Genomic DNA, 26,108 nt, shown 5'->3' on the forward strand with positions numbered 1-26,108 from the left:
GTTAGCTTAGCTCAGCAAGCATGCACGAGTGGTCTGCTACGAACACACCACACATGCTGTGCTGAACAATGGAGACAGGCCTGAACACAGAGCCTGACCATGAGAATTGTGGAGCCCAGAAGGGGAAACAAGGAGATAATCTCATTACAATGAGGTAAGAGCGAGTAAGAGACAGGCCTGACAAAGGAGCCACAGATGGACCCAGGTCTCGTGGGGTGTAGGTGATGGAGACTGGGCAAGGCCTTGTAACGCGAGTGAAAGGTAGCCAAGCCAAAGGGCAGACGTGTTGGCAGGGGGAGAGCCATGGACATGGGAAGGAGAAAGGTGTGGTCGAGTAGGTAGTTCAGTGTGGCTGACTGCCAGAGAACCTCACAGGCTATACAGACGGCCCACCCTTTATGCTAAGCAGCAGGGAGACACAAAAATTTTTACCTGGAAAATGATGTACAGTCATGCACCATGTAACATTTTGGACAACAACGGACTGCATATAAAAGTGGTCCCATAAAATTATCATGAAGCTAAAAGTCTCCTCCAGGCCGGGCACAGTGGCTCACACCTGTGACCCTGTAACGTTGGGAGTCCTGAGCCCAGGAGCTCGAGACCAGCCTGGGCAACAGAGTGAGACCCTGTCTCTACAAAATAAAAAAAATTAGCCGGGTGTGGTGATGTGCGCCTGTAGTCCCAGCTACTCGGGAGGCTGAGGCGGGAGGATTACTTGAGCCTGGGAGGTTCAGGTTGCAGTGGGCTGTGATCGTGCCACTGCACTCCAGCCTGGGAGACAGAGCAAGACCTTGTCTCAAAAAAAGAGAGAGAAAGAGAGAGGGATTACTATCACTTTCTACCTTCCAGTGAGGTAAGATGTGGATGCAGAAGACGGTGATACTGATGGCCCTGTCCCTGCAAAGGCCTACACCAATGTGTGTGTTTGTGCCTTAGTTTCTAACAAAACGTCTAAAAGGTAAAAAATAAAAATAAAAAAATTTTAACAGAAAAGAGCTTATAGGCCAGGTGGGCATGATGGCACACGCCTGTAATCCCAGCACTTTGGGAGGCCAAAGTAGGAGCATCACCTGAGGTCAAGAGTTTGAGACCAGCTTGGCCAACATGGTGAGACCCCATCTCTATTAAAAATACAAAAATTAGACGGGCATGGTGATGCACGCCTGCTCTCCCAGCTACTCGAGAGGCTGAGGCAGGAGAATCGCTTGAATCTAGGAGGTGGGGGTTGCAGTGAGCCGAGATCATGTCCTGCACTCCAACCTGGCCAACAGAGCAAGACTCTGTCTCAAAAAAAAAAAAAAAAGTATATAACAAAAGAGCTTATAGACTAAGGACATAAAGAAAAATATTTTGTACAGCTGTACAGTGTGCTTGTGTTTTAAGTTAAGCATTATAAGGGTCAAAAGTTTTTAAAATTTACAAAGAAGTAAAAAGGTTACAGTAATTACTGAAGGAAATTTTTGTGTGCATAAATGTAGTGTAGCCTAAGTGTCCAGTGTTGATAAAGTCTACAGTAGTGGACAGTAACACCCTAGGCCTTCACATTCACTCACCAGCCACTCACTGACGCACCCAGAGCAATTTCTAGTTTTGCAAGATCCATTCATGGCAAGTGCCCTAGACAGATACACCATTTTTTATCTTTTATACCATACTTTTACTGTACCTTTTCTACATTGAGATGTTTAGATACACAAATACTTACTGCTGTTACAGCTGCTAACAGTATTCAGCACAGTAACACGCTGTACAGGCTTATAGCCCAGGAGCAACAGGTTGCACCATAGTGCATAGGTGCGTGGAAGGCCAGACCATCTAGGTTTGTGTAAGTACATCCTATGACATTTGCGTGATGACAAAATCACCTAAGGATGCATTTCTCAGAATGTGTCCCGTCGTTAAGCAACACATAACAGTAGTTAGACTTGTGCTTTCTGAAACTCCACTGGGGAAGCCGTGGGGGAGGAAATGCCCAAGGCAGGAGACCAGAGAGGAGCTGATGATAATATTCTCAATGAGAGACGGTGGCGGGGCAGCAGGGCCAGGGAGGAAGACCAGCAGCAGAGCAGATGTGGGTGAGGAGGAAGCAGCAGTCAGGTGAAAGCGCAGGACGGAAAGACGTGGAGGGTGCCCGCTGGACTTCCAGCCTCAGTCATAGGTGCTGACCAAACACAGCCTTCACACAAAGGCCTTTCGTAACTTCTTGGCAACTATTTTTCTGGTGGTTGGTGAGCAGCCAATGGCTGACTTGATTCTATTCCCCCCACTGCACCAGGAGGAGCTAACTCAGATACTTCTCCATAAAACCTCCAGGCACGCACAGCATTCAGATACACTTGGTTACTTAGGTGGCGGGAGGGAGGTCTCAAAAAGGCATAAGGAAACTTCTGGGCTCTGGAGCTGATGAATATAGTTACTGTATTGACTGTGGTCATGGGGGGCAGGGGAGGCAATGCTTGACAGAGGCAAAGAATTTGAAAGAATAAAGATCCAGATATGAATCTAGTCCTGTTACTTAACAGCGGTGTGACCTCAGTGATAAAAATCACTCCACATTTTTAAGTTCCAATTTCCCCATCTGCAAAGGAAGACCTAAAACCCCCAAGCACCCAGGATGGTCATGAGGATTAGACGAAGCGTCACACACAGGAGATGCTTGGCCACGGTGCCTACAGTGCAGGAAATCCACAATGAACGCTGACTTCACCTGATCCTACCCATCTCCATCGCTCACTAACACGATTACCAAGGCAAAGCCAGCCTTCCAGAACGACCAATGCAATAGGCAACCCATAGCAACTTAGTACTTCTTTTTTTCAACCCCCATTTAAAAGCAAATCAATTATGACAGCAGCCATCATACTGCAAATGAAATTCAATATATTGCCATAAAATCTTTGTTCATATGCACATCTTCCATATAGAATTACGGCCATTTCGGTGAGAAGTGTAAGTACCACATTTTCATTTATTCTCTTTCACCAAAAATTATATTCTAAAAAGACACAGAAAAAGAAGGCGGACTTACTGTGTGCAGGCTCTGTGCCAAGTACCTGATTCCACACACTCACCCATACAACGCTTTAAGGTGGTTTGGTTTTTTCCACCCAAGAAAACAAAACCTCCAGTCTCCAAAAATACCAATAATGCCACCAAGTCTTTATGTAAATTTAATTTATAAATCACTGGCGGGTTTCTCTTTTTAAACTACTTTACCTCTAAAATCATTTCACAGTTGCAAATATATTGCTTAAATTATGCTACCCTAACATTCCATCACTCATCTGGCTTGTTACATTTGGTAAAATTAAACACATCCCAATGAATTCCTCTACTACAGAATCTAGCCATCGAATCCCACGGCAAAGCAACTATCAAATTCACTGCATCAAAACTACATTCAAATGCTGACATTTCCCTAAAATACATGTAATAAAACCTCTCAGCAAACAGAACCAGTCCAATTATTTTCGGCCACACCGTATATCAATAAAAAAGATACCATTTCATTTTCCCATTTGGCCAGTTGTTGATTATAAATCTTAACTGAAACTGACCGAGAAGAGAAAGCAAAGGCACTTGAATTTTCTGTAAAAGTTTCAGGACAAGAGGTAGTCAGAGACTCAGAGAGTAAACTCTTGTTACACCTGATTAGCATTTTACAAAAGGTCCTCCTAATGATCCCTTCAGTTATTGACTTCAGTCTATTTCATAAGAGTGAGTTTTACATCTTATATCGTATAAACTGGGGCTACAGGGGTTACACAAGAGGCAAAAATCAATCTTCCAACCCAGGCCTCTTCAGAGCCCACGCGTGCACGCTCCATCCAGTCCATTCTTACCGCGCTATCCCCTAATTCCATTCAGCTGAGTTAAAAGCCACGGTATTTGTCAAGGAACCAAAGTTAATGAGTCTTTACGTCTTTTTAATATTCTGTTATCACCAAGGTTCTGATTCTAGAAAAACTACATTCCAACACGACAGGGTGACAATGGCAGCGAGAATGACCACATTCTACAGATAAAATATTCACTGCAAATATTTTTTAAAAATCTGTACCACTAGGTGGAATTTTAAAATATCTATTTAGTATAACTTCCTATCATTTTTTGGTTTCTGCACAATTTCAGGGTTAGGGGAGGGTAGTATAAATTACCTAACAGACACCCACAAGTAACATTACCTGTTAAGGTTAAAACTTTAACTACCTTCCCGAGGTAGGCTGCTGGGGTCTCATTATAGCAGGTAATCTGACATTCCGCCATGCACAACACACTAAGTACTAGCATCTCCCAATTACACTGCAACATAAATCTCAAAGGACATTTGAAAAGTCTACACAGCTCCTGCACCCACTGCCGAAACACAAGCACCTCTAATGGAACGTGGCAGCTTTCTAAACTACATATTCACACGCAGGGACAGGGATGCTCAGCTCTGGCCTTATCTCACACTGAAGAGTGGATGTTAATTAAAAGGTCACACTGACTCGGGAAATGACCGCCCAGACAACTTTGGACACTGTCTGCAATTTCCTTTCCCAGCTGTCCCAACTTCCAGGACTGCACAACTGAGAGGCAGAGCAGGGGCCCCCGTGCCTCTGGACATAACGTTCCTCTCCGAAATGCTCCCCTTCTCTTCGGCCTCCCTGTCCCACCCTTCCTCACACCCCAAGACCAAAAAAATTCATATGAGGAGTCACATGCAATTTGACGAGGCCTTATAGTCCCCCAGATAGAGTCCATCAGCTCCTCTCCCGCTGCACCTCTACTGCCCACTGGATAGGTACCATTCTCCACTTTTCATGCCATAGTCCCTGCTCATGGGCCTGTGCACCCCACTAGGTTGTAAAGTCACTAAGAAAGGGACCGTGTCTTAAAATCAGGCACAGGGCCTGATCAACAAAATCAAAACTCCAGGTGAATGGCATGCAAGTCCACCCTTCACATCTCTGAAGGACCACCATCTATCAACAGCTTACAGAGGCCTTAATGGCAACTCCAGTGGCAACACAGATCACTTCTGGTGGCGCAGATGCCAAGAAACTGCCCCCACTACACTCTGCCTTTGCCAGTTTCGATGTGCCTTAGGAGTTTTTGAGAAAGAGCACCTTTTTTTTTTTTTAAAGCTTTCACAATAGCAGAAGGTATCCAGGGTATATTTGTTCCTACCATAATCATTTGGCTATTTTTAGAACTGTTTTTACTTCAGCTAGCAAAACCTACACTTGATATAGGCTGTCATGGAGAAAAAAAAAAAAAACCTGTCATAAAAGTAGTAATGGCTTTGAAATAGCTCATCCAAGCCAACTTTATTCTCATCCCTCTTTACCTAAGAATCACCAATCCCTTCAAATATTGGCCGTTCCGTTTATTCAGATCTTCCAATATATAAAATTTGCTGACTTTCCCCCCTCGAGTTGATATAGATACACAAAAACTGCAAAGCCTTTTTTTTTTTTTCTTGGCTAGAAACAAAACTTCTCTGCCAGTGTAAAATACAGGGGCATTTTTAAATTACCATATGATTTAGATCCGAAGGCAAAAACAGTACAGTAGCAATTTAAAACCTTCCAGCCTGTGAAAGCTGACAATTAACTCAGTGAAATACGGTCCAAGCCCTCACGACCCCCACCAACTCTTGTAGGCAGTGGTCTCAATTAACACCTACATGCCCTGCATTAGAAGGTTTACCATTTTATATTTTAGGTTAATTTATATATATCATGTAAACCTACACAGGTACTACATTTAAATACTTGGCCCCAAATATTATTTTAAACTTAATTTTCCACAGAGCTAATAAAAAGAAGAAAAAACTTTGCTAAAATTCTTCATCATGCTTCAGTGTATATTAGCAAATGAGCAGTGTGTGACTGCCTTGCACACCCATGAGCCCACCACCTCCCCCTTTCTGATATCGCACACCACACAAGTATAATAAACCATGTGAATATTTCATACCACTGTGAAATATGCTGGAGTATCAATTCAACATCTGCTGTCTTTAGGGTCCGGGAGTCCCGCAGAGACACTTTCAATTTGTAATTGAGTTCTATGCTGAATTAATCAGCAGTTTATCTTTTTTACTAAAATAATGTCTTCACCACTAACCCAGATTTACATTAACAATTTATGCCAAATTACCTGCCAAGGCAAAACTTACAAGATTCTACGCTACAATCCAGTAACACTCAGTCCTATATTTCATTGCTTGTATTTCTTTAACCTATATACAAGAAAAGTGGAAATCCATTGTTCCAAGAGCCTGCAAAACTCTAACCACAGATGACCTTGTAGATTTGTAACACAGCCTCACTTTTGATGGTGAAATTCGTGCTGGTTTCCTCCTCTCCCCATGAAAGCCACTGTTCAGTAAATGGTTATGACTCCAAATTTTTACCAAATAGAATTCTAAAATGAAATAAAGTCAGTGAATAACAAAAGAGTATCTTTTATCTCTTCTCCCAAGGAAAATCTTCCCATTCTAAATCTTGGCTTGGCTCAAGAAACAGAAACAAGACAACCGAGATAAAGGAAGGATTTTTAGGGCTTATTATGCACCTGAGACCCAAGTTAGCAAAGGCAATTCAATTTGAAGAGGGGTGAAGTCCTATTCTCTCTATGATATCACGACACAGAATATTTTATTAGCAGTATCTTCCTCTGAATTCTACCTGTACAGTTAAAAATCTCCAAACACTTACTGAATTCAACACTATCTCTGAATCTAGCTCTCACCTCTCTCTCTGAATCGTCTCTGGTCACAAGACCAGAAGTTTTTTGCTTGCTGGACTTTTGCCACAGGTGCCAGCAGACAACATACTTCATGAAATATTTCTCCTATATGGTGTATGTCCCCCTACATTTCAGTTCTAGGAAATATGTAAAGCAAAAGCATTTCGAATGGAACACCTGGCTCCAAAGAAATGCATCATAAATAATAACCTATCAACTACAGAATAGAATAATCCCATCTTTTCAATCTACTTTGCCAATAGCTGCACAAGGAATTGCCACCACCATACACAACAGCCTCTCTCAGTACTGCCTCTGCATTACAGCACCAAACCTAACAGCTTGCAATCACTTGGAACCTGTAACTATCTGCTGATGACATACTGGTTACATGAGAATATGAAATTCAGTGTTTACACAGCAGGGCAGAAGACATGACAGAATTTTCAGAAATATTTTTGGGAGAAAAATCAACAACGTCAGTAACAAAGCCAATATACCATTTGTTGATATCCTTTCATTACTCCTGTAAGAACTGGAAATAGAGACCTTCAAAATGTATATAGTCACTTTTCTAAGATTTGTTGATTCTTGAATTCCAGAGACCTGGCACCAAAAAGAATCCATTCCCAGCTTATGGAGATTTTTGGTAAACTATGCCTTTCCTTTTCTGTTTCCTTCCATCTAACCCATTTCCTGAAATTAAATGGGAATAAGTCACACTTTCTAAAATTTCCTTCACCCCTTCCCCAAAACATCCCACTTTCAACTTCAACTTTTATTAAAGGCAGAATGCGATGGCAAGCACAGAAATGAGGACCAGCCACCACCATTAATTGAGGTTCTGGAGATAAAGAGATGAGGAAGACAATGACTTGACAGAAGAATACACATTCTGTGGCCATTTCTAAGTCCAAGACGACTAATGAATCCTAGAGAATCAAGAAAGAAAGAAGCAATTACTTCTAAAATTCCAAACTCTGTGTGGTAGGAAGCCAAGTCCTGCTCTTGAAATCAGGTGAAAGACTAAATACAATTTCTGTCTGCTCTGTAAGATGCCACAAAATGCAAAAAGCAAGAAGACTGAAGAGCAGCCTTAACTCAAGAAGTCCCTTCTTACCTCTCCAAAGCTGGCCACCAGTGGGCTCCAATGCACAAGAACAAGCTCACTTCTTAAAAGGGGGACAACTCAAAATATCTGGTGCTGGTGGGAACCTTTCACCTTCAACAGTGTTTCTCATCATCTATTCTAAAGGCAGAATGGGTAATTTTCCAAACCACCCACTGAACCATAAATGCCAACTTCAATAACTGTTCATTTCTAAAATTAACTGGTTAGCACTATTAGAAATCACTACTTAGAATAATTCCATACAGGACCCCAGGGATTGTATCTTAGGGTTTGGACATCTCTAAAACCTAACGTTTTATGTTAAATAAAGCCAGAAAATTATTGGGGAAAACTGATACATCTTTTGATCCAATAATAAAGACAATTTATTACATCTAGTGCTTCAGGTCTTAAGGAAAGCCAATAAGCAGGAATTATGACCAAAATCAAATGACAGAAATAGCCTCAGGGAGAGCCTCTGAAAAGGCCCTTTCAATATTTAAACAAATGTACAATCACCAACCCAATTACAGCACAAATCCAGTGTACAAAGGAAGCACGTCAAATGTTTCAATTGTCTCATCTAAATATTTCCATAGCTGCACTAGTTCTTAGCAAAAAATCCATCAAAACCACAATAAGATACCAACTCACACACACCTACCACGATGACTACAATCCAAAGGATGATAAGTCTTGGTGAGGATGTATGGAATTAAAACCTTCACGCACTGCTAGTGGCACAGACGCTTTGGAAAACTCTTGCAGTTCCACAAAAGGTTAAACATAGAGTAACTATATGACCTGGCAATCTTGCTCCTAGAATTTCTCTTCCCAAGAGAAATCATAACATATGTCCATACAAAAACTTGTACACCAATGTTCATAGCAGCATTATAAATATAGTCATATAGTGAAAACAATCCAAATGTCCAACTAATGAATAAATAAGTAAAATGTGGTATGTCCACACAACAGAATACTATTTGACCATCAAAAGAAATAAAATACTGATACATGCTACAACACGGGTGAAACACCACATGAAGTGAAAGAAGCTAGGCACAAAAGACCACACATTATATGATTACATTTATATGGAATGTCCAGAACAGGCAAGGGTACAGAGACAGTGGATTAGTTATTGCCTAGGGCTGGGAGGGTTGGGGGAAAATGGGGAGTGATAGCAAATAAGAATGGAGTTATTATTTTTTTAAGGTGATGAAAACGTCCTAAGATTGACTGTGGTAATAGCTGTACATCTCTGTGAATACACTAAAAACCACTGAACTATACACTTAGAACAGGTGAATTGCATAGGTGTGAATTATCAATGAAGCTGTTATTACGTAGTAATAGGAACTAGGTATCCCACACTTTTAGAATAGTAGACCTAAAACAGTAGTCAAAACATCTGATTAGTTACAAGTCAATCAATAAACTCACACTTTAATATTAATTTCTTTAAAGCTAAGACACCAGCACAGTGGCTTGTGCCTGTAATTCCAGTTACTCAGGAAGCTGAGACAGGCAGATCACTGGAGGCCAGGAGTTCAAGACTAGCCTGGACAGCATAGTGAGACCACTTACCTAAAATTTTTTTAAAATTAGCTGAGTATGGCAGCACCTTCCTGTATTCCAGCTACTTGGGGAGGCTCAGGCAGAAGGATCCCTTGAACCCAGGCATTCAAGGCTGTAGTGAGCTCTAAGTGTGCCATTGCACTTCAGCCTGAGCAACAGAGCAAGATCCCATCTCTAAAAAATAAAAATAAATAAATAAAAGCTAGAGATTGGCCAGGCACGGTGGCTCATGCCTGTAATCCCAGCACTTTTGGAGGCTGAGGTGGCAGATCACCTGAGGTCAGGAGTTCAAGACCAGCCTGGCCAATACGGCAAAACAGCATCTCTACTAAAAATACAAAAATCAGCCGGGCATGGTGGCGTACACCTGTAATCCCAGCAACTTAGGAGGCTGAGCCAGGAGAACCACTTGAACCCAGGAGGTGGAGGTTGCAGGCGACAGAGTGAGACTCCATCTCAAAAAAAAAAAAAAAAAAAAAGCTAAGGCTCATAATAAACAAAAATACCAGCATAAATCTTTTTTTTTTTTTTCTTTCTTTGAGACAGGGTCTCGCTCTGTAGCCCCAGGCTGCAGTGCAATGGCACAACTCACCACAGCCTTGACTGCCCTGGCTCAAGCGATCCTCTCTCGCCTCAGCCTCCTAAGTAGCTGAGACTACAGGGATATACAACCATATCCGACTAATTTTTTCTATTTTTTGTAGAGACAGGGTTTCATCATGTTGCCCAGGCTGGTCTCAAAATCCTGAACTCAAGTGATCCGCCCGTCTTGGCCTCCCAGAATGCTGGGATTACAGGCATGAGCCATAGCGCCTGGCCTAGCATAAATCCTTAAAAGCATTTAAAGAGAAAATAATTTTGGGTCTAAATACACATTTTTCCCCCCAAGACAAACGAGATACCGAAAAAGATGTAACAACCAAATATAACCTTAAAACCTAAAAATCGGAGAAGTGAGTCAAGTTCAGCTCATTAAACCGACACCTATTAAAGCACCAGAAGAAAAACAGCCTGAAACACCATCAAAACAGATAGGAAAATCATTGTTTATAATAGTTATCGAAGGTCGGGGGTTTTTTTAAATTTTGCATTTACGTAAAACTCTGTGTTTGATGCCAACAGGGTTCAAGTTGCACAGGAAGGTGCTTCGGCTAAACACAGATAGTCTTCCTTCATCTCCATTGTCTGCTGTGTGGGTTCCGCCAGCAAACCTCCCAGCGAGTGGTCACCTTCCTATGGAGTCATTAAACCTCTGAATGTCAGCTGGTGGGATTAGCCAGCAGCTTCCACACCTGAGCCCCCGTGGCAGGGACAGAGGCATTTGGATCAAGATCACTAATGAATACAGAATTCATATGCCGCTTGTCAGGGCTCCTGAGCTCAGAGTCGCACAGATGCAACCTAAATAAGACGGAGGACAGAACAATCGTTGACGAAGATTAAAAAGTTTTGGCAGTTGGGAAAAAAAGAACACCTCATTATTCAAATATGATAGTCTTGCTTTTTTTTTTTTTATTTTTGTTCAAGCTATTCATGATTCGCCTCAAATGGACAAATGCCATTCACCAATATTTAAAGACTTCTTGGTCTCATTACTAAATTTGAAGAGGGCTGTGCTGTCTGTACATCAGCCAAACTGGGAAAACAGCTTTCCTGTAAAACAGCTCTCTTATAAATAATATTTGAAAATTTTAGGGAAATAAAACAATCACAGGCTATTTAGTGTAGAGAGCAGTTAAAAAGTGAAAACAAAAATTTGGAATTAAAAGAAAAAAATGAACAGCCACATGATGTTATTATATTTACTAACATCTCTGTATCTCTGACTTCCTTAAACCTTTCTGTTCCTGGGTTCCCTCCAATCACAGAGCTTGCCAAAGAGGGTTACACACCTTGTCTGACACTTGTTTGGCTTTCTGCCGCCTTCACAAGACCTCATCAGATAAAAGGAACAGCCCAAGCAGCCCACACCTCTGCTCACCTGGAATAAGATGTCTTTCCCAGTCTTGTTAAAGAATTACAGGAACAATAAAATGTTAAAATTAAAGAAATAAGATGTCTTTCCCATTCTGTTGTGAAAAAAATGACAAAGAGGCAGATATAGCACAGTGGCTGAACCCATCGGAGGGCTCTATCGTCAGGCTGACCAAGGTTCAGACTCTGACTCTTCCACTGAGTGTGTGACCTCTGGCCAGTTATTTGACCTCCCTACGGCCCAATTTTCTTCTCTACAAAATGAAGACAACAAAGTACTGAACTCAAGGAATTGCTGAAAAGTAAATGAAATAATATACCATTGTCTATGACCACCACCATATGCCTGTCTCCAATATTACGCTTTCAGATAAGAAGGACTGTATCTATCTATATCACGCTATAAATTCACCAAGCCTGATGCCAGCACAAATAATCACATTAGTCGTTGCTATGCGATGTTTGTATCCTACTACTGAATAACTAAAAAAATAAAAGCAGCTGCCATATTTTAGTGCCAATTTTGTGTGAGCCACCATCTAAGGTGTTTTACAGGCCACATCTAATGCTCACAGCAACGTGCAGGCAGGCAGGTAGGTCTCTGTTCCTATCGTACAGATGAGGATGCCCCTCTTCCCAGAGTCCTGATGTGAGGACAGAGGAAACAGACCTGCAGCCCAATCCTCTAGCTCCTAAGCCCCACGCCCCTTTCCATGCGACCATATTGAACTCAGGCTATGTTCTCCTTTGGGATCATTCTATATGCCAAATTGCACAGATTTTTTAATCAAAATAATGTAGATCTCTCACACTATTGTCCATCTGCAAAGCACAAATGAACCTGCAACTCAGTGTCTTCCTAATACTGGACTTATTTAAAAAACACACACAGTTACTTCTAAGATTTGCTGTCAGAAAACCATACTGGTATCAACTCTCATTATTTAAAGTGGATCTATAGCTGCCTGCAAAGACAGATTAATTCTGTTTCCTCAGTAGCTAGGTGTTTGGCATCACGTTTGTGAGGTAACCACAAGCCTTTAGGGCGAAAGCTGCTCACATCTTTAGCAATCTATAAGGGCTTCTCTAGAGGCCAACACTTGCCGAGTGATGAAATATGACTCCATAAATCAGACGGCTGAAGTAGCGCTTGTATACGTCACCATCTATCTTCATAGCTTCTCTCTGAAGGGTGTAGGATAGGAGCTCATCCCTCGGTATTGCAACCAGAGAAAGGACCATCACAGTTGGCATTGACTAAGCATGTGCTACTTAAAACTGAAGACACACTAAGACTAGGAAAAAAAAGATCCTGCTGGTGTTAGCACGCCTCAGGCAGTGGTAGAAGCTTCAGCAACTCATCTTCAAAAGGCAGAGAGCCAGAGCTCTAGAAACCTGCAAAAATTGGCTAAGCCTGCAGTCTTCATTTCTTTAAGTTGAGCATCTTCAAAGTCTAGAATTCTAACTGTAGGGCACAGCAGCTGCCACTGCAGATCTGATCCTCTCAGCTTTTGGCAGCTCTCAACTTGAGATTCTAGCAAAAGAATTTTTCAAGTTGCTATTATTGCCTGTCATGGATTTATAAATATTGTGCACTATCTGCTGTGGCATGGCTCTCATGGGACGCCAGAGCATGCCAAATGCATAACAGAATGAAAAACAGTTTCTATTCTTCAAATAAATGCTAATTTTTTTTAACTGTGCTCACACGATGTGTTTGGTGACCAACTTCAATAGTACAGAATATGTATCAGAGAAGGGGAAAAAAAGCTGATTGTCTTTTCCAGCAGCATTCAGCTGCTACTTTCATTAAGCTTGTTTAATTAGATTCCAGATGCTAATTTGCAAGTCGATACCAGAGGGTGCAGGACAGTTTGCCTTTGAATCATCTCCCTGTGATGTGAGGGTCCTGCCGCACACCACTACCCTTCAGCGGCCCTCGCACGATATTCTGACAATTAGTGCAAAGAGGGGGCAGTATTGATCTTGACACACTAAATATTAATCTTCTACCCATTTTAATGAATTGTAATCTCCAAGAGTTTAAATTTCTCAGTAGGCCAAATGAAAACATCCCTTCTTACAATGAAATGGAATGGAAGGAAAACTCACCTACGTTATCGGATTCATTTAATTCTCTCTCCCTTAAAATCAAATACATGTTTCATTTTAGAAATTTTCAAGATACATATCTGCCAAGCTAACACCATATTTCCAGGTACCATGGTCAAACTCCTTATTCTTAACTGGAAAATGGACTGAAAATGCCCCAGCATGGTTATCACTAGCTTTCCTGTCCAGCTAAGCTAGCCTATGGGTAACAACCAGGACCAGGAGCTGAATTCTTATACCAGCCTTAACAATAGAGAAAAAAAAATCTGGGGGAACGCTCTGAGCAATTCATCATCACCAAAAAACCTCTCATCTAACTGACCCCTTGTCATCAGGTCAACTTACACTTTTCAAAATCCGCTATTCTGCTAACACACTGGTACAGTGTCTGAATAAGCACCTTCACGGATAAAAATAAAGCATGAGATCTATCACAAGTAATACAATTTTGTACACCTTCATTTCCATCACAGCTAAGTACTGTGAACACTAAAGGTGAAATTATCAAATTGTTTCAAAGGAAGGTTACTCTCAGAACCACTAAGTAAAGTTGTGTTTAACACCTTTTTATCCACCCATTCAACACATAATGGCTGAATACCTACGATGCACCAGTCACCATACTAGGGCAAGGGAACAGAAACGACCAGGTGTACCCACAGTCCCTGCCTGAGAAGAATTCGGGCTCACAGCAAGGGAACAAACAAAAAAATGAAAATTAGAAGACCACTCGAGGTAGCGTTTAGGCCAAAACTGGGTGAGACTTTTTGAAGATTTTTAATGTGCCCTAAGCTCACATGGTTAGTTGAAACTCAGGAACTGAGGACTTTTACTTGAGGCAAGTCACAGCTCAGATAACTTAAAACAGCAGAAGCCCATCTTGGGCATTTACGAATCCCAGCTGGGTTGCACTCTTCTGCTTTTTTGGCCTGTAATTTCCCAATGAGCATTTGCCCTTTGCCCCATCTTCATTTTCCCTGTGTCCTTAATGGGGTGCTTGCTTTGCTGATTCTGTGCCCCAATACTACATGCTATTTGAGAAGTGTGCTGGTTATCATCCTCTGTTATCTTGAAAAGATGTTCAGCACTTTCCAGATAAGAAGAAGAGAAAGTCCCTTCCATTTCCCAGGTGTTTTTGATAACTCAGACTAAGCTCAGGGTTATCCTACTGTCTCAAGGCAACACACACATACTGAACCTCAGGAGCTAAGAACAGAGATGATTTCATGGCCCCTGCCCTCAAGGAGCTCCCTCTCTCACTGGCATGGAGGAGATGCCTCAGAAAACAACAGGACAGATGTGTACAGTGCAGCACAGGGACACAAATAAATGAAGCAGCAACTGAGGGTACTGCTGGCGGGCACCAGAGGTAAGGAGTCCATGGCCAGCCAGTGCACGCTATATTCAAAGAACAGTGAGCAGACAAGAATGACCAAAGGGAACCTATGTTCCCCCAAAGTTTAATCCCTGGGCTTACACGTGATGGTGATATATGAATCATTTTTATTTCTATTAATAGTATGTACCCACTTTCATGTGTCTTGAAGAAAAATACAGGCTGGCCATGGTGGTTCATCTGAACTCAGGAGTCTGAGACCATCCTGGGCAACACAGTGAGACCTCATCTCTACTAAAATTCAAAAAAATTAGCCAAGCGTGGTGGTACCCAACTATAGTCCCAGCTACTTGGGAGGCAGAGGTGAGAAGATCACTTGAGGCTGGGAAGTTGAGAGTGCAGTGAGCCCTGGTCATGCCACTGCACTCCAGCCTGGGCAACAGAGCAAGATCCTGTCTCAAAAAAGAAAAAGAAAAGTAGAACCAGTACATCAAATCCAGGATTTCAGATATAAACTGTATTTAAAAATAAATTTAAGTTAAAAAGGTGAATCAAAGTGGTTGTGGGAAAGATGGAGAATGGAACTGACTGAAAAGGGGCCCTCAGGGTTAAAGAAATGTTCTCTGTCTTCATTTGAGTGCCAAAACCCACTGAACGATATACACTCAAGATCTGTGCACTTTACTCAATGCCTGTAATCCCAGCACTTTGGGAGGCTGAGGCGGGCGGATCGCGAGGTCAGGAGATCGAGACCATCCTGGCTAACAAGGTGAAACCCAGCCTCTACTAAAAAATACAAAAAATTAGCTGGGCGTAGTGGCGGGCGCCTGTAGTCCCAGCTACTGGGGAGGTTGAGGCAGGAGAATGGCGTGAAACCAGGAGGCAGAGCTTGCAGTGAGCCAAGATGGCGCCACTGCACTCCAGCCTGGGTGATAGAGACTCCGTCTCAAAAAAAAAAAGATCTGTGCGCTTTATTATATGTAAAATATACCTTAATTTATTACAGTTAATTTAAATTTTCAAAAAAAGTTAATAGAGCAGGTGGCACCTGGATATGGCAGAAACCTTAAATGTAATGTGTAAATGACAAGTTCAAAACGCAGTGATAGGCTGGCCCTGCCCAATAAAATGTTCTAGTAGCTACAGTTTAAAAAGTAGAATTAGATGATATTTTATTAATGTTTGTTTAGCCAATTTACTTAAAACAGTACCATTTAACATATAATCAGTATAAAAGTTATTGAGATGTTTTAAAATCTTCCTGCATTAAGTCTCTGAAACCTGGTGTGTGTTTTCCACTTACAGATCCTCTCCACTGACATTTCAAACGCTCAATAACCACCTGAGGTTAGCACTGGACAGTGCAGCTAGAGATGACGAGAATGCAAGAAAGGTTTTTAAGGTGGGAGGAACTTGTATTCCATAAATATTATAGTCCAAAGGCCCAGCACTATCCAAAGTACAGGTTTGTAGATCAGGAAACAGAAAGACTTTGGGCTTCCTCTATTTTGTTATTTGTTTTAACAATAAAGCCAAGAGTTTGTTTCATAAGTCTGGCCTAAAAATTACTGTTGGTTAAAAAATTTGTTATTACAACAGCCTAAAACTGCCCCTTTGCAACGCAATTCTCTGTGAGTGAGTGGCAGTTACTGTCCTGGCAACGCATTCTAGGTGTGAAAGGCAGCAGTGCTTTCTCCTGGCTTTCTGTCTGAGACACATCCAGAAGCCTTTCCACACTGAAAGGAAAGAGCAGGCTTAGTCACCCAATTCTGTGGTCTCTAATTAGGCAAGAAAAGTTATCCTGGGCTTCTGGACACAGAAAGTAAGTCTCCCTGGAAAGAAGGAAAATTAAAAGTTTGGAAATTTTAAACCCAAATGTCTTCGTTATGAGTTCGATACAAACGCAGAACCAGAAATGACAGTTACCTCGGCTGAATCTAAAATGGTGTCACCAAAAGCAAACAGTGTGGTCAGCACAGTTAGTGGCTTGGTCTTCGCAATAAATGTTTCCTACTAACTATTAACATCTCTTGAGATCTTTAAACAATTATCTGCTGACAGCTGTTATTCTATTATGTGCCTTCTGTTTACTTTCAAACTCAACCACTAAAGAAGAAGGTACCATCTTCACCTTAATAAAGTGATTTTCGGCCAGGCATGGTGGCTGACACCTGTAATCCCAGCACTTTGGGAGGCCAAGGCAGGCAGACTGCTTGAGCTCAGGAGTTCCAGACCCACCTGGGCAGCATGATGAAACCCAGTCTCTACAAGAATTGCTTGAACCCAGGAGGCAGAGGTTACAGTGAGCCAAGATCATGCCACTGCACTCCAGCTTGGGTGACAGAGTGAGACTCTGTCTCTCCCTCTTTTTTTTTTTTTTTGAGACAGAATCTGGCTCTGTTACCCAGGCTGGAATGCAGTGATCTCAGCTTTCTGCAACCTCCGCCTCCCAGGTTCAAGTGATTCTCCTTCCTCAGCCTCCCGAGTAGCTGGGATTACAGGCACCTGCTACCACGCCTGGCTAATTTTCATATTTTTAGTAGAGACAGGTTTCATCATGTTGGTCAGGCTGGTCTCGAACTCCTGACCTCAAGTGATCGCCCCCCCCACCTCGGCCTCTCAAAGTGTTGGGATTGCAGGCATGAGCTGCTGCGCCCGGCCAAGACTCTGTCTCAAATAAATAAAGTGATTTTCACTGATTGTCAGTGTGCATGCGATTTCAATAACAAGTGAATAAAAACCAATCACCTAAAACTGTCCATTTAAATAATCAACGTGAAATAAGAATATGGCCAACCTGTTTCAAGGTCTCACAGCTAATGCAGAACCAAGTGCTCCCAGTTATGGACACAACTGATCTAAGAAACATTATTCAGATTGATAGTATCAATTTTATTGAAGGGATGCTGACATTCCCCTTTACTTCCCAAAATCACATCAAATATTAAATTCACAGCCTTTGAACCATTTCAAATCCAAACTCTAAATAAGGTAAAATTAAGTCACTTCTAATGTACCTTATACTCTCAACTTTTCCTGCAATTCTCATTTTTATTTAACATACACAAGTCCAATCAAAGCTTTCAGGAAAATTTGAAAAGATTAATGTGTTTTAAAGAAGGATTTGGCATTACTGAGGTGATTTTCTAAACAAAACTCCGAGTCTGCCTCCCTGTACCTCTGTGAATTCTAATGGATGTGTAGAACCTTAGGAACTCCTCTCCTATAGTTAGAAGACTGGGGAACTTTTTTCTTTTCTTTTTCTTTTATAAGTGACCTAGTATTAATATATCCTATTTTTTCTCTATATTTAAGAAGGCCAAACAGAAAATAATGCTGATATGGGAACAATTGTTCACATTGAGAAATGAGAACAGAATCCTAATCTCATTTATAGTCTATACTTGGACTTGTTTACTATTCCTAATTGGAACAAGACACTATCATTTTTAGTATAAAACCCCTAAATTCTATACACTATGTTTTAATTCCTGCAGCTATCCGAGAAGGGAAGAAATCTAGCAGAGTGACCAAGTCACTTATTTGAGCTATTCCCATGTACCGAGGGGAGGTGTCACAGTTTCCAGCAGAAAACCCGTCTGTCCTGGCTGATCAGTATCTTTAATCCTATTTTCTCTGGCTTTGACAGCACTTGGTCCGAACCTAAAGGGCAGAGAGAGCTTCAGAGTTCCAACGACACTTAGTGCTCCAACGACAATGAGATGATGGAAGAACAAAGTATTTTTCATATGCAGTCTTTTCCAAAGATGACTGGACATAAGGCACTGTCAAAAAGCAATTCCCAGAGACACCCTCTGGCCCCTAAACAATACTGCAAAGTCAGAAATGGCAGAAACCTACATACTAAGAAATAGGGTAAACCACTCATAAACTACCTATTAATTGTTAAAAAGAAGTTGATACTCCCCGTCAAAAAATGAATAACCATCAAAAAAGCTTATGTGCCGAATGCTGGTTTAGCGGCAAGGATGTAGTGCCGTGGAGGAATAGCGTGGTACCGTGATGGATCCAGGCATATCCAACATTCCTGTGACAGTGACCATGGAAGAGCTGTGCATTTGTCCTGAAGATGTGGGGGGTGGGGGGTGGGGACAATCTATCATTAAAGTAGACTTAAGTGGAGCGTCATTCAGAAGATACCACCTTCCCCCACCACCAAAGAAAATACAATAAAAGAATCTCTCATACATGTATCTGAGACACCAGATCACTACACTCTGAGATGGTTCCACCACATGCATGGTCTTGTCCCCATCTTCTGCCAGATGCAGAATCACCTACAGGGATTTTTTAAACTGCCTCCATTTTCAGGTTATGTCTCTGTCACATGCAAAGACATACACCGTTTTTTCTATTCTTAGTAAGAACAGAAAAACCTATCATTTTGAGCTATCGTGACACAGAAAGCTTGGTGCACAAGAAAACATTCCACGTTGTCGCTGCCTTTACAGTCCAGAAGATTCCTAGACAGCCCAAAGCCCAGAGCAAAAAGCTGGATAGTGCTGGTGCCTCAAGCCCAAGGAAGGGCACAGCTGGGCCACTACAAAAGGAAGCTGGTCTCTTCGGCAAAGAGACCATCTGTGCCAAAGAACATTCCAACTAACAACAGTGCCGTACAAGCTCGGGAGGAATCAGCAATCAATCTGTAAATGTTCAAGACAAAACCAGAAAAATCTCTGAAAGAGAATAAAACTGCAGGGACTTACATACCTCCATGTCTGGCCTAAACTTATCTTCAAATACAGCCATTGCTGCCAAGGAGCCAGAACCTGTAAGAAAAAGGTGCACTTTTAGTGTATTTTATGATATACCAGCTTCTCCATCTCAAGTTTACCTAGGGGCAACAAAAACAGCAAAACATGCCCAGTGTCTCATTCAAGTGCAGTGTAAATATTAATTCCACAGGGCCACATAAACCAGGTGAAAACAGTGTTCTTCAAAAGCCCGGAGTCACACTTACCACTATCTAAGGTAAATCTGCAACTGGTCCTACTTCCACCACTGACAGGTATAACTGTAAATTATTCACAATAAAATGCTGAAGCATGAAAATGAGGTTATGGAGAATTTGGATTTTTTTCAAACAGTGACTGCCACATAATTTCCCATGTTCTATGTTGTGAGTCTAGTGCTCCATATTGTGCCTTGGCAGGCTGCTGGGTATAGCGCTAAATACCAAGCCAGTTCGAAAGAAAAGATTGTTTTAATGAGCTGGCCCCGGTAGAGTCACCTTGACACACAGGGAAGAAACTACCGCACCAGCAATGGTAACAGAACTGCGAGCAGCAGCCACCAGGTTATTCCAGCTACAACTGTAAAACACTTTATTATGTGGCATTTATTTGGAGCTATTATTTTTAGTTTGTACATTGAAGAGTAACAGCTGAATAGACAAAATGACAAAGAAACAAAAATTTATTATCACAATAGCAAATGGCTGAAAGGTTATGCTGCATAGACATTAACAGATAGCAAATTTATCCCTACAAAAGTAGGATGTAAAGGCATTACGAATAAGTGTGGGCTCCCTTTGAATGGACGCAAAAGGCAGCTCAGCACTCCTTGAAAATTTAAATTTGCTTTGTTCAAAAACCAGAGAATCCTTAGAAAATCATCATCTTGTCTTTACAGGTCCTGGCAATATTTCAGTATACTCCACTTTTGGAGAGAGGATAGAGTTGCCCACAATTTTTTACTCCAATTAGAAGATTTTTTTGGCATTTATTACTTTTTAACTTGTTTTGCATAACACTATCTATTTAGCTAGGTCACAGAGAAAACCATATTTTCTATTTAAAATGATTTGTGTACATCGCTTGACCACCTCAATGGTTTAGCAAAAGAAAAAGGCAGCGATTAAACAGTTTCAAATGAGGTGTCCTGCTGATTTTATCAAGTCTGCTGAATGTATAATGAAAAAGGAGAAGCTGACAGCAACGCCGCGTTGAGAAAATACAGACTACCTTATCTGAACCATTTAAGGAGGTCCAATTATAGATCAAATTTAAAGGGTAGAAACAGCAGATTTACAGACACAAATCAATGAACATGGTAATCCCGATGAATATGACAGATACTCCTGTTAGGGAATATTGCTGCGGTTGAGGATCATTACCTTCACAGTACCGGATACATCACATCTAAAGCAGTAGGAAGCGTCAAGTGTAGACCAGCATTACAAGCAATGACTATTCATTTAGGCTTTGGGAGCAAAAGGCAACCCCATTTTCCCCCCTCACAATTTTTTCTCCTTTTAAAAAAAAAAAACTAAAATGGTGATCTAAAGGGACATTAAAAGCCCTCTGAAAAGGAGACAGAAATTAAACAGATATAAAACTAGTACACTCGGATAAAACTAGCACATAGGCGAGAGCAAATTCAGCAAAACAAACCTCTGAATTTCAAAGTAAACATGTCCTTGAAGATGTGGAAACAGGGTCAAATTCCACCAACGTTCTGTGAGTCACACGTTTACTCTGAGATTCAGGGGTCACAGGAAAAGCAACCTAAGTTGCTGTTTTCAGGCCCAGGTGAGAGCCAGTCTCAGACTTACTAGTAAAAGCAAACTGGTTTTGTGTGGCAAGCGAAAGACAGCTGCCATGAATGAACGAGGCAACTGAAAATAAAGAATCTCAGCAAAAAACACTTCTAGATATAAACCAATCCTGCAGAGCATTTGTGAGCAGGCTGGCCTCTTCCAACGAAGTCCAGGAATATCTCCACGAAGAGCCCAAGGGTAATCAACCAGAGGTCCGAAATAAACATTTAAAAAAGGACAGGCAGAAGGCAGGTATAACAACTTGTGGAAAACTGTAATGAATTGTTAAAAGAGAAAAACAAGCTTACCTTAAAGGCATTTTTCCTTAAAAATCACCAGCTGTTTTTTCCTCCGGGGTCATTCCTTTCTTTGGCAGTTTCACAGTAAATTTTTTTTTTTTTTTTGGCTCTATTCTTTTTCCTAGGCACATATATTTCCTTCTGCTCAGCTTCACTCAATAATTTAAGAAATGAAAAATATTTCCCTCCCCAAATAATTATTTCTTTAAAACCTTTTTCCCGGCTGTGCGCGGTGGCTCACGCCGGTAATCCCAGCACTTTGGGAGGCCGAGGCGGGCGGATCACGAGGTCAGGAGATGGAGACCACCCTGCTTAGCACAGTGAAACCCCATCTCTACTAAAAATACAAAAAATTAGCCGGGCGTGGTGGCGGCGCCTGTAGTCCCAGCTACGTGGGAAGCTGAGGAAGGAGAATGGCGTGAACCCAGGAGGTGGAGCTTGCAGTGAGCCCAGGTCACGCCACTGCAATCCAGCCTGGGTGACAGAGCGAGACTTTGTCTCAAAAACAGAACAAAACAAAAAACCTTTTTCCTGCCTAGAAACAATACTACAGACAAAACTTCTATAAGTGGAAATAACACACGAAACCCACAGACTCTTGGAACAAAAGAGTCTCTACATTATCAGACAGGCAATTTTGTTATGTTTTTTTAGAGCTGAAAGGTATAAGACAAGTAAACATAGGACTTGGGACTTTTACTACACTGTATTTCTGACTTCCCCTTTTTGTACCTCAAAAAAATATATATATACACACACGCGTGCACGCACACACACACTCTCGAGAAGTTTTCTGAAAAGCAGGAGCTTCCCAACCTGATTCTGCTTCCCATGAAATCAAAGACAAGTGGGCCCCAAAATAAACTTGAAAAGAAAGGGAAATTCAACATTAAAAATAATTTCCAAATCACTTGCAAATTAGCTCCTGCTCCGAGCTTTTCAGGAAAGGAGGACTTTGGCGCCCCCTTTTCAAAAACACACAGAAGTGTTTGGAGATAGAAAACCTGTCAACAGGTTTGTAGGTACCTCTGAATGTGTGTCTGCCATTTAGAAAACTGGGGTGAGAATTTAAAATACTACTGCAATTGCCTGAAGTGACAAGAGAACATAATTTCAAGGCAATGCAGTGGGGAACACAAGGAACAAGAAGTTGGCCATTAAAAAAAAAAAAGATGGTAAACTCAGACAAGTATTCTTTAAAGATAATTTCATTCAAGTTTCCTAGATACTGGTCCAACATCCAAAACTATATACAATAAATCACCAGTCAAATGCCATTCTAGTACAGCCACCATGTGACCTGTAAAATGTTAAAATATTATATCCTCTTTCCCCATAAACCACTAACAACGCCCTGAGACATTGTTATTTCAGCATCAACTACCTAAGCTGGCACCCTCTTCATAAACAAAACCAAGGTGAAAATCTTTTGAAGGATCATTTGCTCTGAGTTTTTATTCCAAAAGCAAAGACATCTTAGACATTAGAACTGTCTGATTTCCCATTAAAGAACAGATACACAGAAAAGCCAGGGGACAGTGTGGCCAAGACTGGGTCTCTGCGGTACACTCGAGTATGCCAGAGAAGGAAAGGCATGTCAGAGAGGACATGCAAGAGTGAGGCCTCGGAGAACTTACTCCAGTTGGGAGGAGAAGGAAGCCAAAGAGAAGAACAAGGGCCTTCTGCTGAGCACCTGCCAGGTGCCATGCAGTCTATTTTAGGTCATTTCATCATCTTCATAGCAACCCACTAACGTGAGAAAGCTCCTTGTCTAGGACTACAGGAAACAAGCACAGGGGCAGGATTCCTGTCCCAGCTGTGACCCTATGTCGCGCTCTCATACAGAAAGTCCTATATACCACAATACAGTTGAGAGAGCACATGCAAGACCTTCCATGACCAGGTTTCTATCTCCTTCTGCTCCCTCCCATCCCCCATACACACCCCTGATACTCCACCAACACCACACTGCCCATGATTTCCTAAATGCCCATGCCAGTTCAAGCCTATCTCACACTGCACATGGCAGTCCGTTTGCCCCGACAGTCCACAGAACTCCCAGTCACCCTTCAAACTCCAGGTGAGAGAACACTTCTTCCTAGAACCCTTCCTTGGTCACCCCCCAGCCACAGGGTTTACCACTCTCATCTCTGCAACTTGTCCATCCTTTCATATCCACAGCCCTCATCCCCAACAGTCTCTGACACATGGCAGCATTAGGAGAGACGCTTATTGAAGTAAGCTGCACAAAAAGGTGAGGCCAACTGTCCAAATGAGGGAGCCGGAAAAAACTCTGAGCTGCCCCTGAAGGCGTGAGGATAGCAGTAAATGCCTTGATAAAGCAATATTTATTGCCTAGTTTACCATATTAGGTTGAATATAAGACAAACTCAAGTGTAAAGCCAGTTCAATTTTCTAAAAGGAAAAAGGGCTTTAAAACCGCAAAACCAAGTCCTATTGTACGTCCTAGTCCAGTACAAACCACTGTGATATCACAGGAGTGAACGGCCCTTCCTGGATTTCTGCATTATATTAACACTACTGACACTCCCAGTCTCATCAGTAGTTTCCATGAAGCTGCTCCCTAGCAACCTTCACCAAGCCTGCCTTTTCAGCACACCCACGGTTACTGAGTACCCAGTATTGCTTCCAGAACAAAGCTCTTTGAAACAGAAAAACAAGGTGCAATTCAGTGACCAGCACTTAGAGAGGTGACTATAAGTAAGGACACTATGATGGCTACCTAGTCCCCTCAGACTGACCTCCTGCATCAACTGCCCTCCCCCAGCCCACCTACATACCCTGCTCAACACTCGCCACCCCAATCCACCAAGGAGCTGGGCTGTGGAGAGACAGGGAGGCAGGAAGGACAAATGTCTCCTTCCCTTTCACCTGCGGGGCCTTCCCCCATCCACTGCACACACTCCACAGCTGCTCCAGCTAGGTCCTCATTCAAAGAGCTCCTCTGCGACCAATGCCCTGTGGAGTCCTGGAAAGAGCACCTGGACTGTTTCCCAGTTGTGTTAGGGTCAGACTCACCCACAGACCCTCGAGACAACACTATGGGTCACCTGCATCTGCTAGGCCCCGGGAGAAGGGGTCCCACCCTCTTGTCGCCTGCATCTGCTGAGCCCCGGGAGAAGGGGTCCCAAGCACCAGTTCCACAAGGACCACACCTCCAGCCAGTCTGTTAAAATGAAACATAACAGCAGACCCACTGGCTTATAAACAAAATTACTAGCTCCTCTAAGAATGTAAAATGAAAGCCCTGAAACTCAGAAAAATACATGCAACATGCACAACATTAATAACTAAAAAGAGCTCACAGATAAATACATCAAGACTCCAATGGAGAAGACAGTAGTTTACAAAAGAGAAAAGGCAGAGGCCAATACACATTAAGCAACACTGATCAAGTTCACTAGCAATCAAAGAAATACGAATTGAAGTAAAATAACTACTTTTTGCCTTTTAAATTAGCAAAGATTAAAAAGAAAAACAGTGCTGACAAAGGTGTGATCAAATGGGTACTCTGACACACTTGGAGAAGCAGAAATGGATAGAACTCTTCTAATGGGCAATGTAGAAACATCAACTGGAAATCACACAGCTACACATACCCACCAAACCAGCAAGTCTCTTAGGAACTTATTCTAAAGAAACACATGGACAAGTACCCAAGTCACGTATCTTAAAAGATCACTGTTTAGATTAAAGGGGAAAAAAAAAATACCTGGAAGTAAATGTAAAGGTTCAACAACCAGGAGCCAGGGAAAATCAACAATAAAATACTATACACACAGACATTAAACATGACAAAGTAGAAATACATTTTTTTGGCAATGGGAAGCTATCCATGCTATAATATTTAGTGGGGGAAAACATGTTCCAAAGCAAACTTAACAGATACACTTATGCACTATATATTATACAAACCTGGAAGCACATAAATCAAAATATTAAGCTTATTTTCTTTTTGTTTACTTGTATTTTTTAATTTTTCTTCAAAGTGCATACATTAATAGCAATTTTTTAAGGTATAAAAAATTGGAGAAAATCTAACACTGTGAGGGGATGGAAAAACCAAGCAAAAGACCAAGACTTTGCTAGCTGTCATAGTCTTTCTGTATAACAGCAGTAGCAGGCAGCTTATTTCTTAAATTTGTATACAAGGGCCTAAAGGTCAATCCATGCATGAGTCAACAGACCCAAAGAACAGCAGCAATCAATCATCACAAACAAATACCCCAATCTCTCCTTTTCACCGTCCTTAAGAGGGCTTCCTTAGGACTGTCTTAGAGGTACAATCATCTTAATAATGAAGTCCTCTGAGCATTTCAGCATTGGGCTAGACCCCACTTATCCAGAAGTGTACTCTGTGGCAAACACAGCACT

At 41.7% G+C, this 26,108-nt stretch overlaps 1 protein-coding gene across 1 annotated transcript in view; it reads right to left on the reverse strand.

Annotated features, from left to right (window-relative positions):
- Positions 1–26,108, reverse strand: part of PSMB7 (proteasome 20S subunit beta 7) — a 62,809-nt gene that overhangs the window by 11,573 nt on the left and 25,128 nt on the right. Inside the window, exon 6 of the mRNA XM_008006299.3 lies at positions 19,587–19,645. Coding sequence (XP_008004490.2) covers positions 19,587–19,645 — 59 coding nt within the window. The remainder of the gene's footprint in view (positions 1–19,586; positions 19,646–26,108) is intronic.

Source organism: Chlorocebus sabaeus, chromosome 12 (genome assembly GCF_047675955.1).
Source record: "Chlorocebus sabaeus isolate Y175 chromosome 12, mChlSab1.0.hap1, whole genome shotgun sequence".
Lineage (NCBI taxonomy): Eukaryota > Metazoa > Chordata > Mammalia > Primates > Cercopithecidae > Chlorocebus > Chlorocebus sabaeus.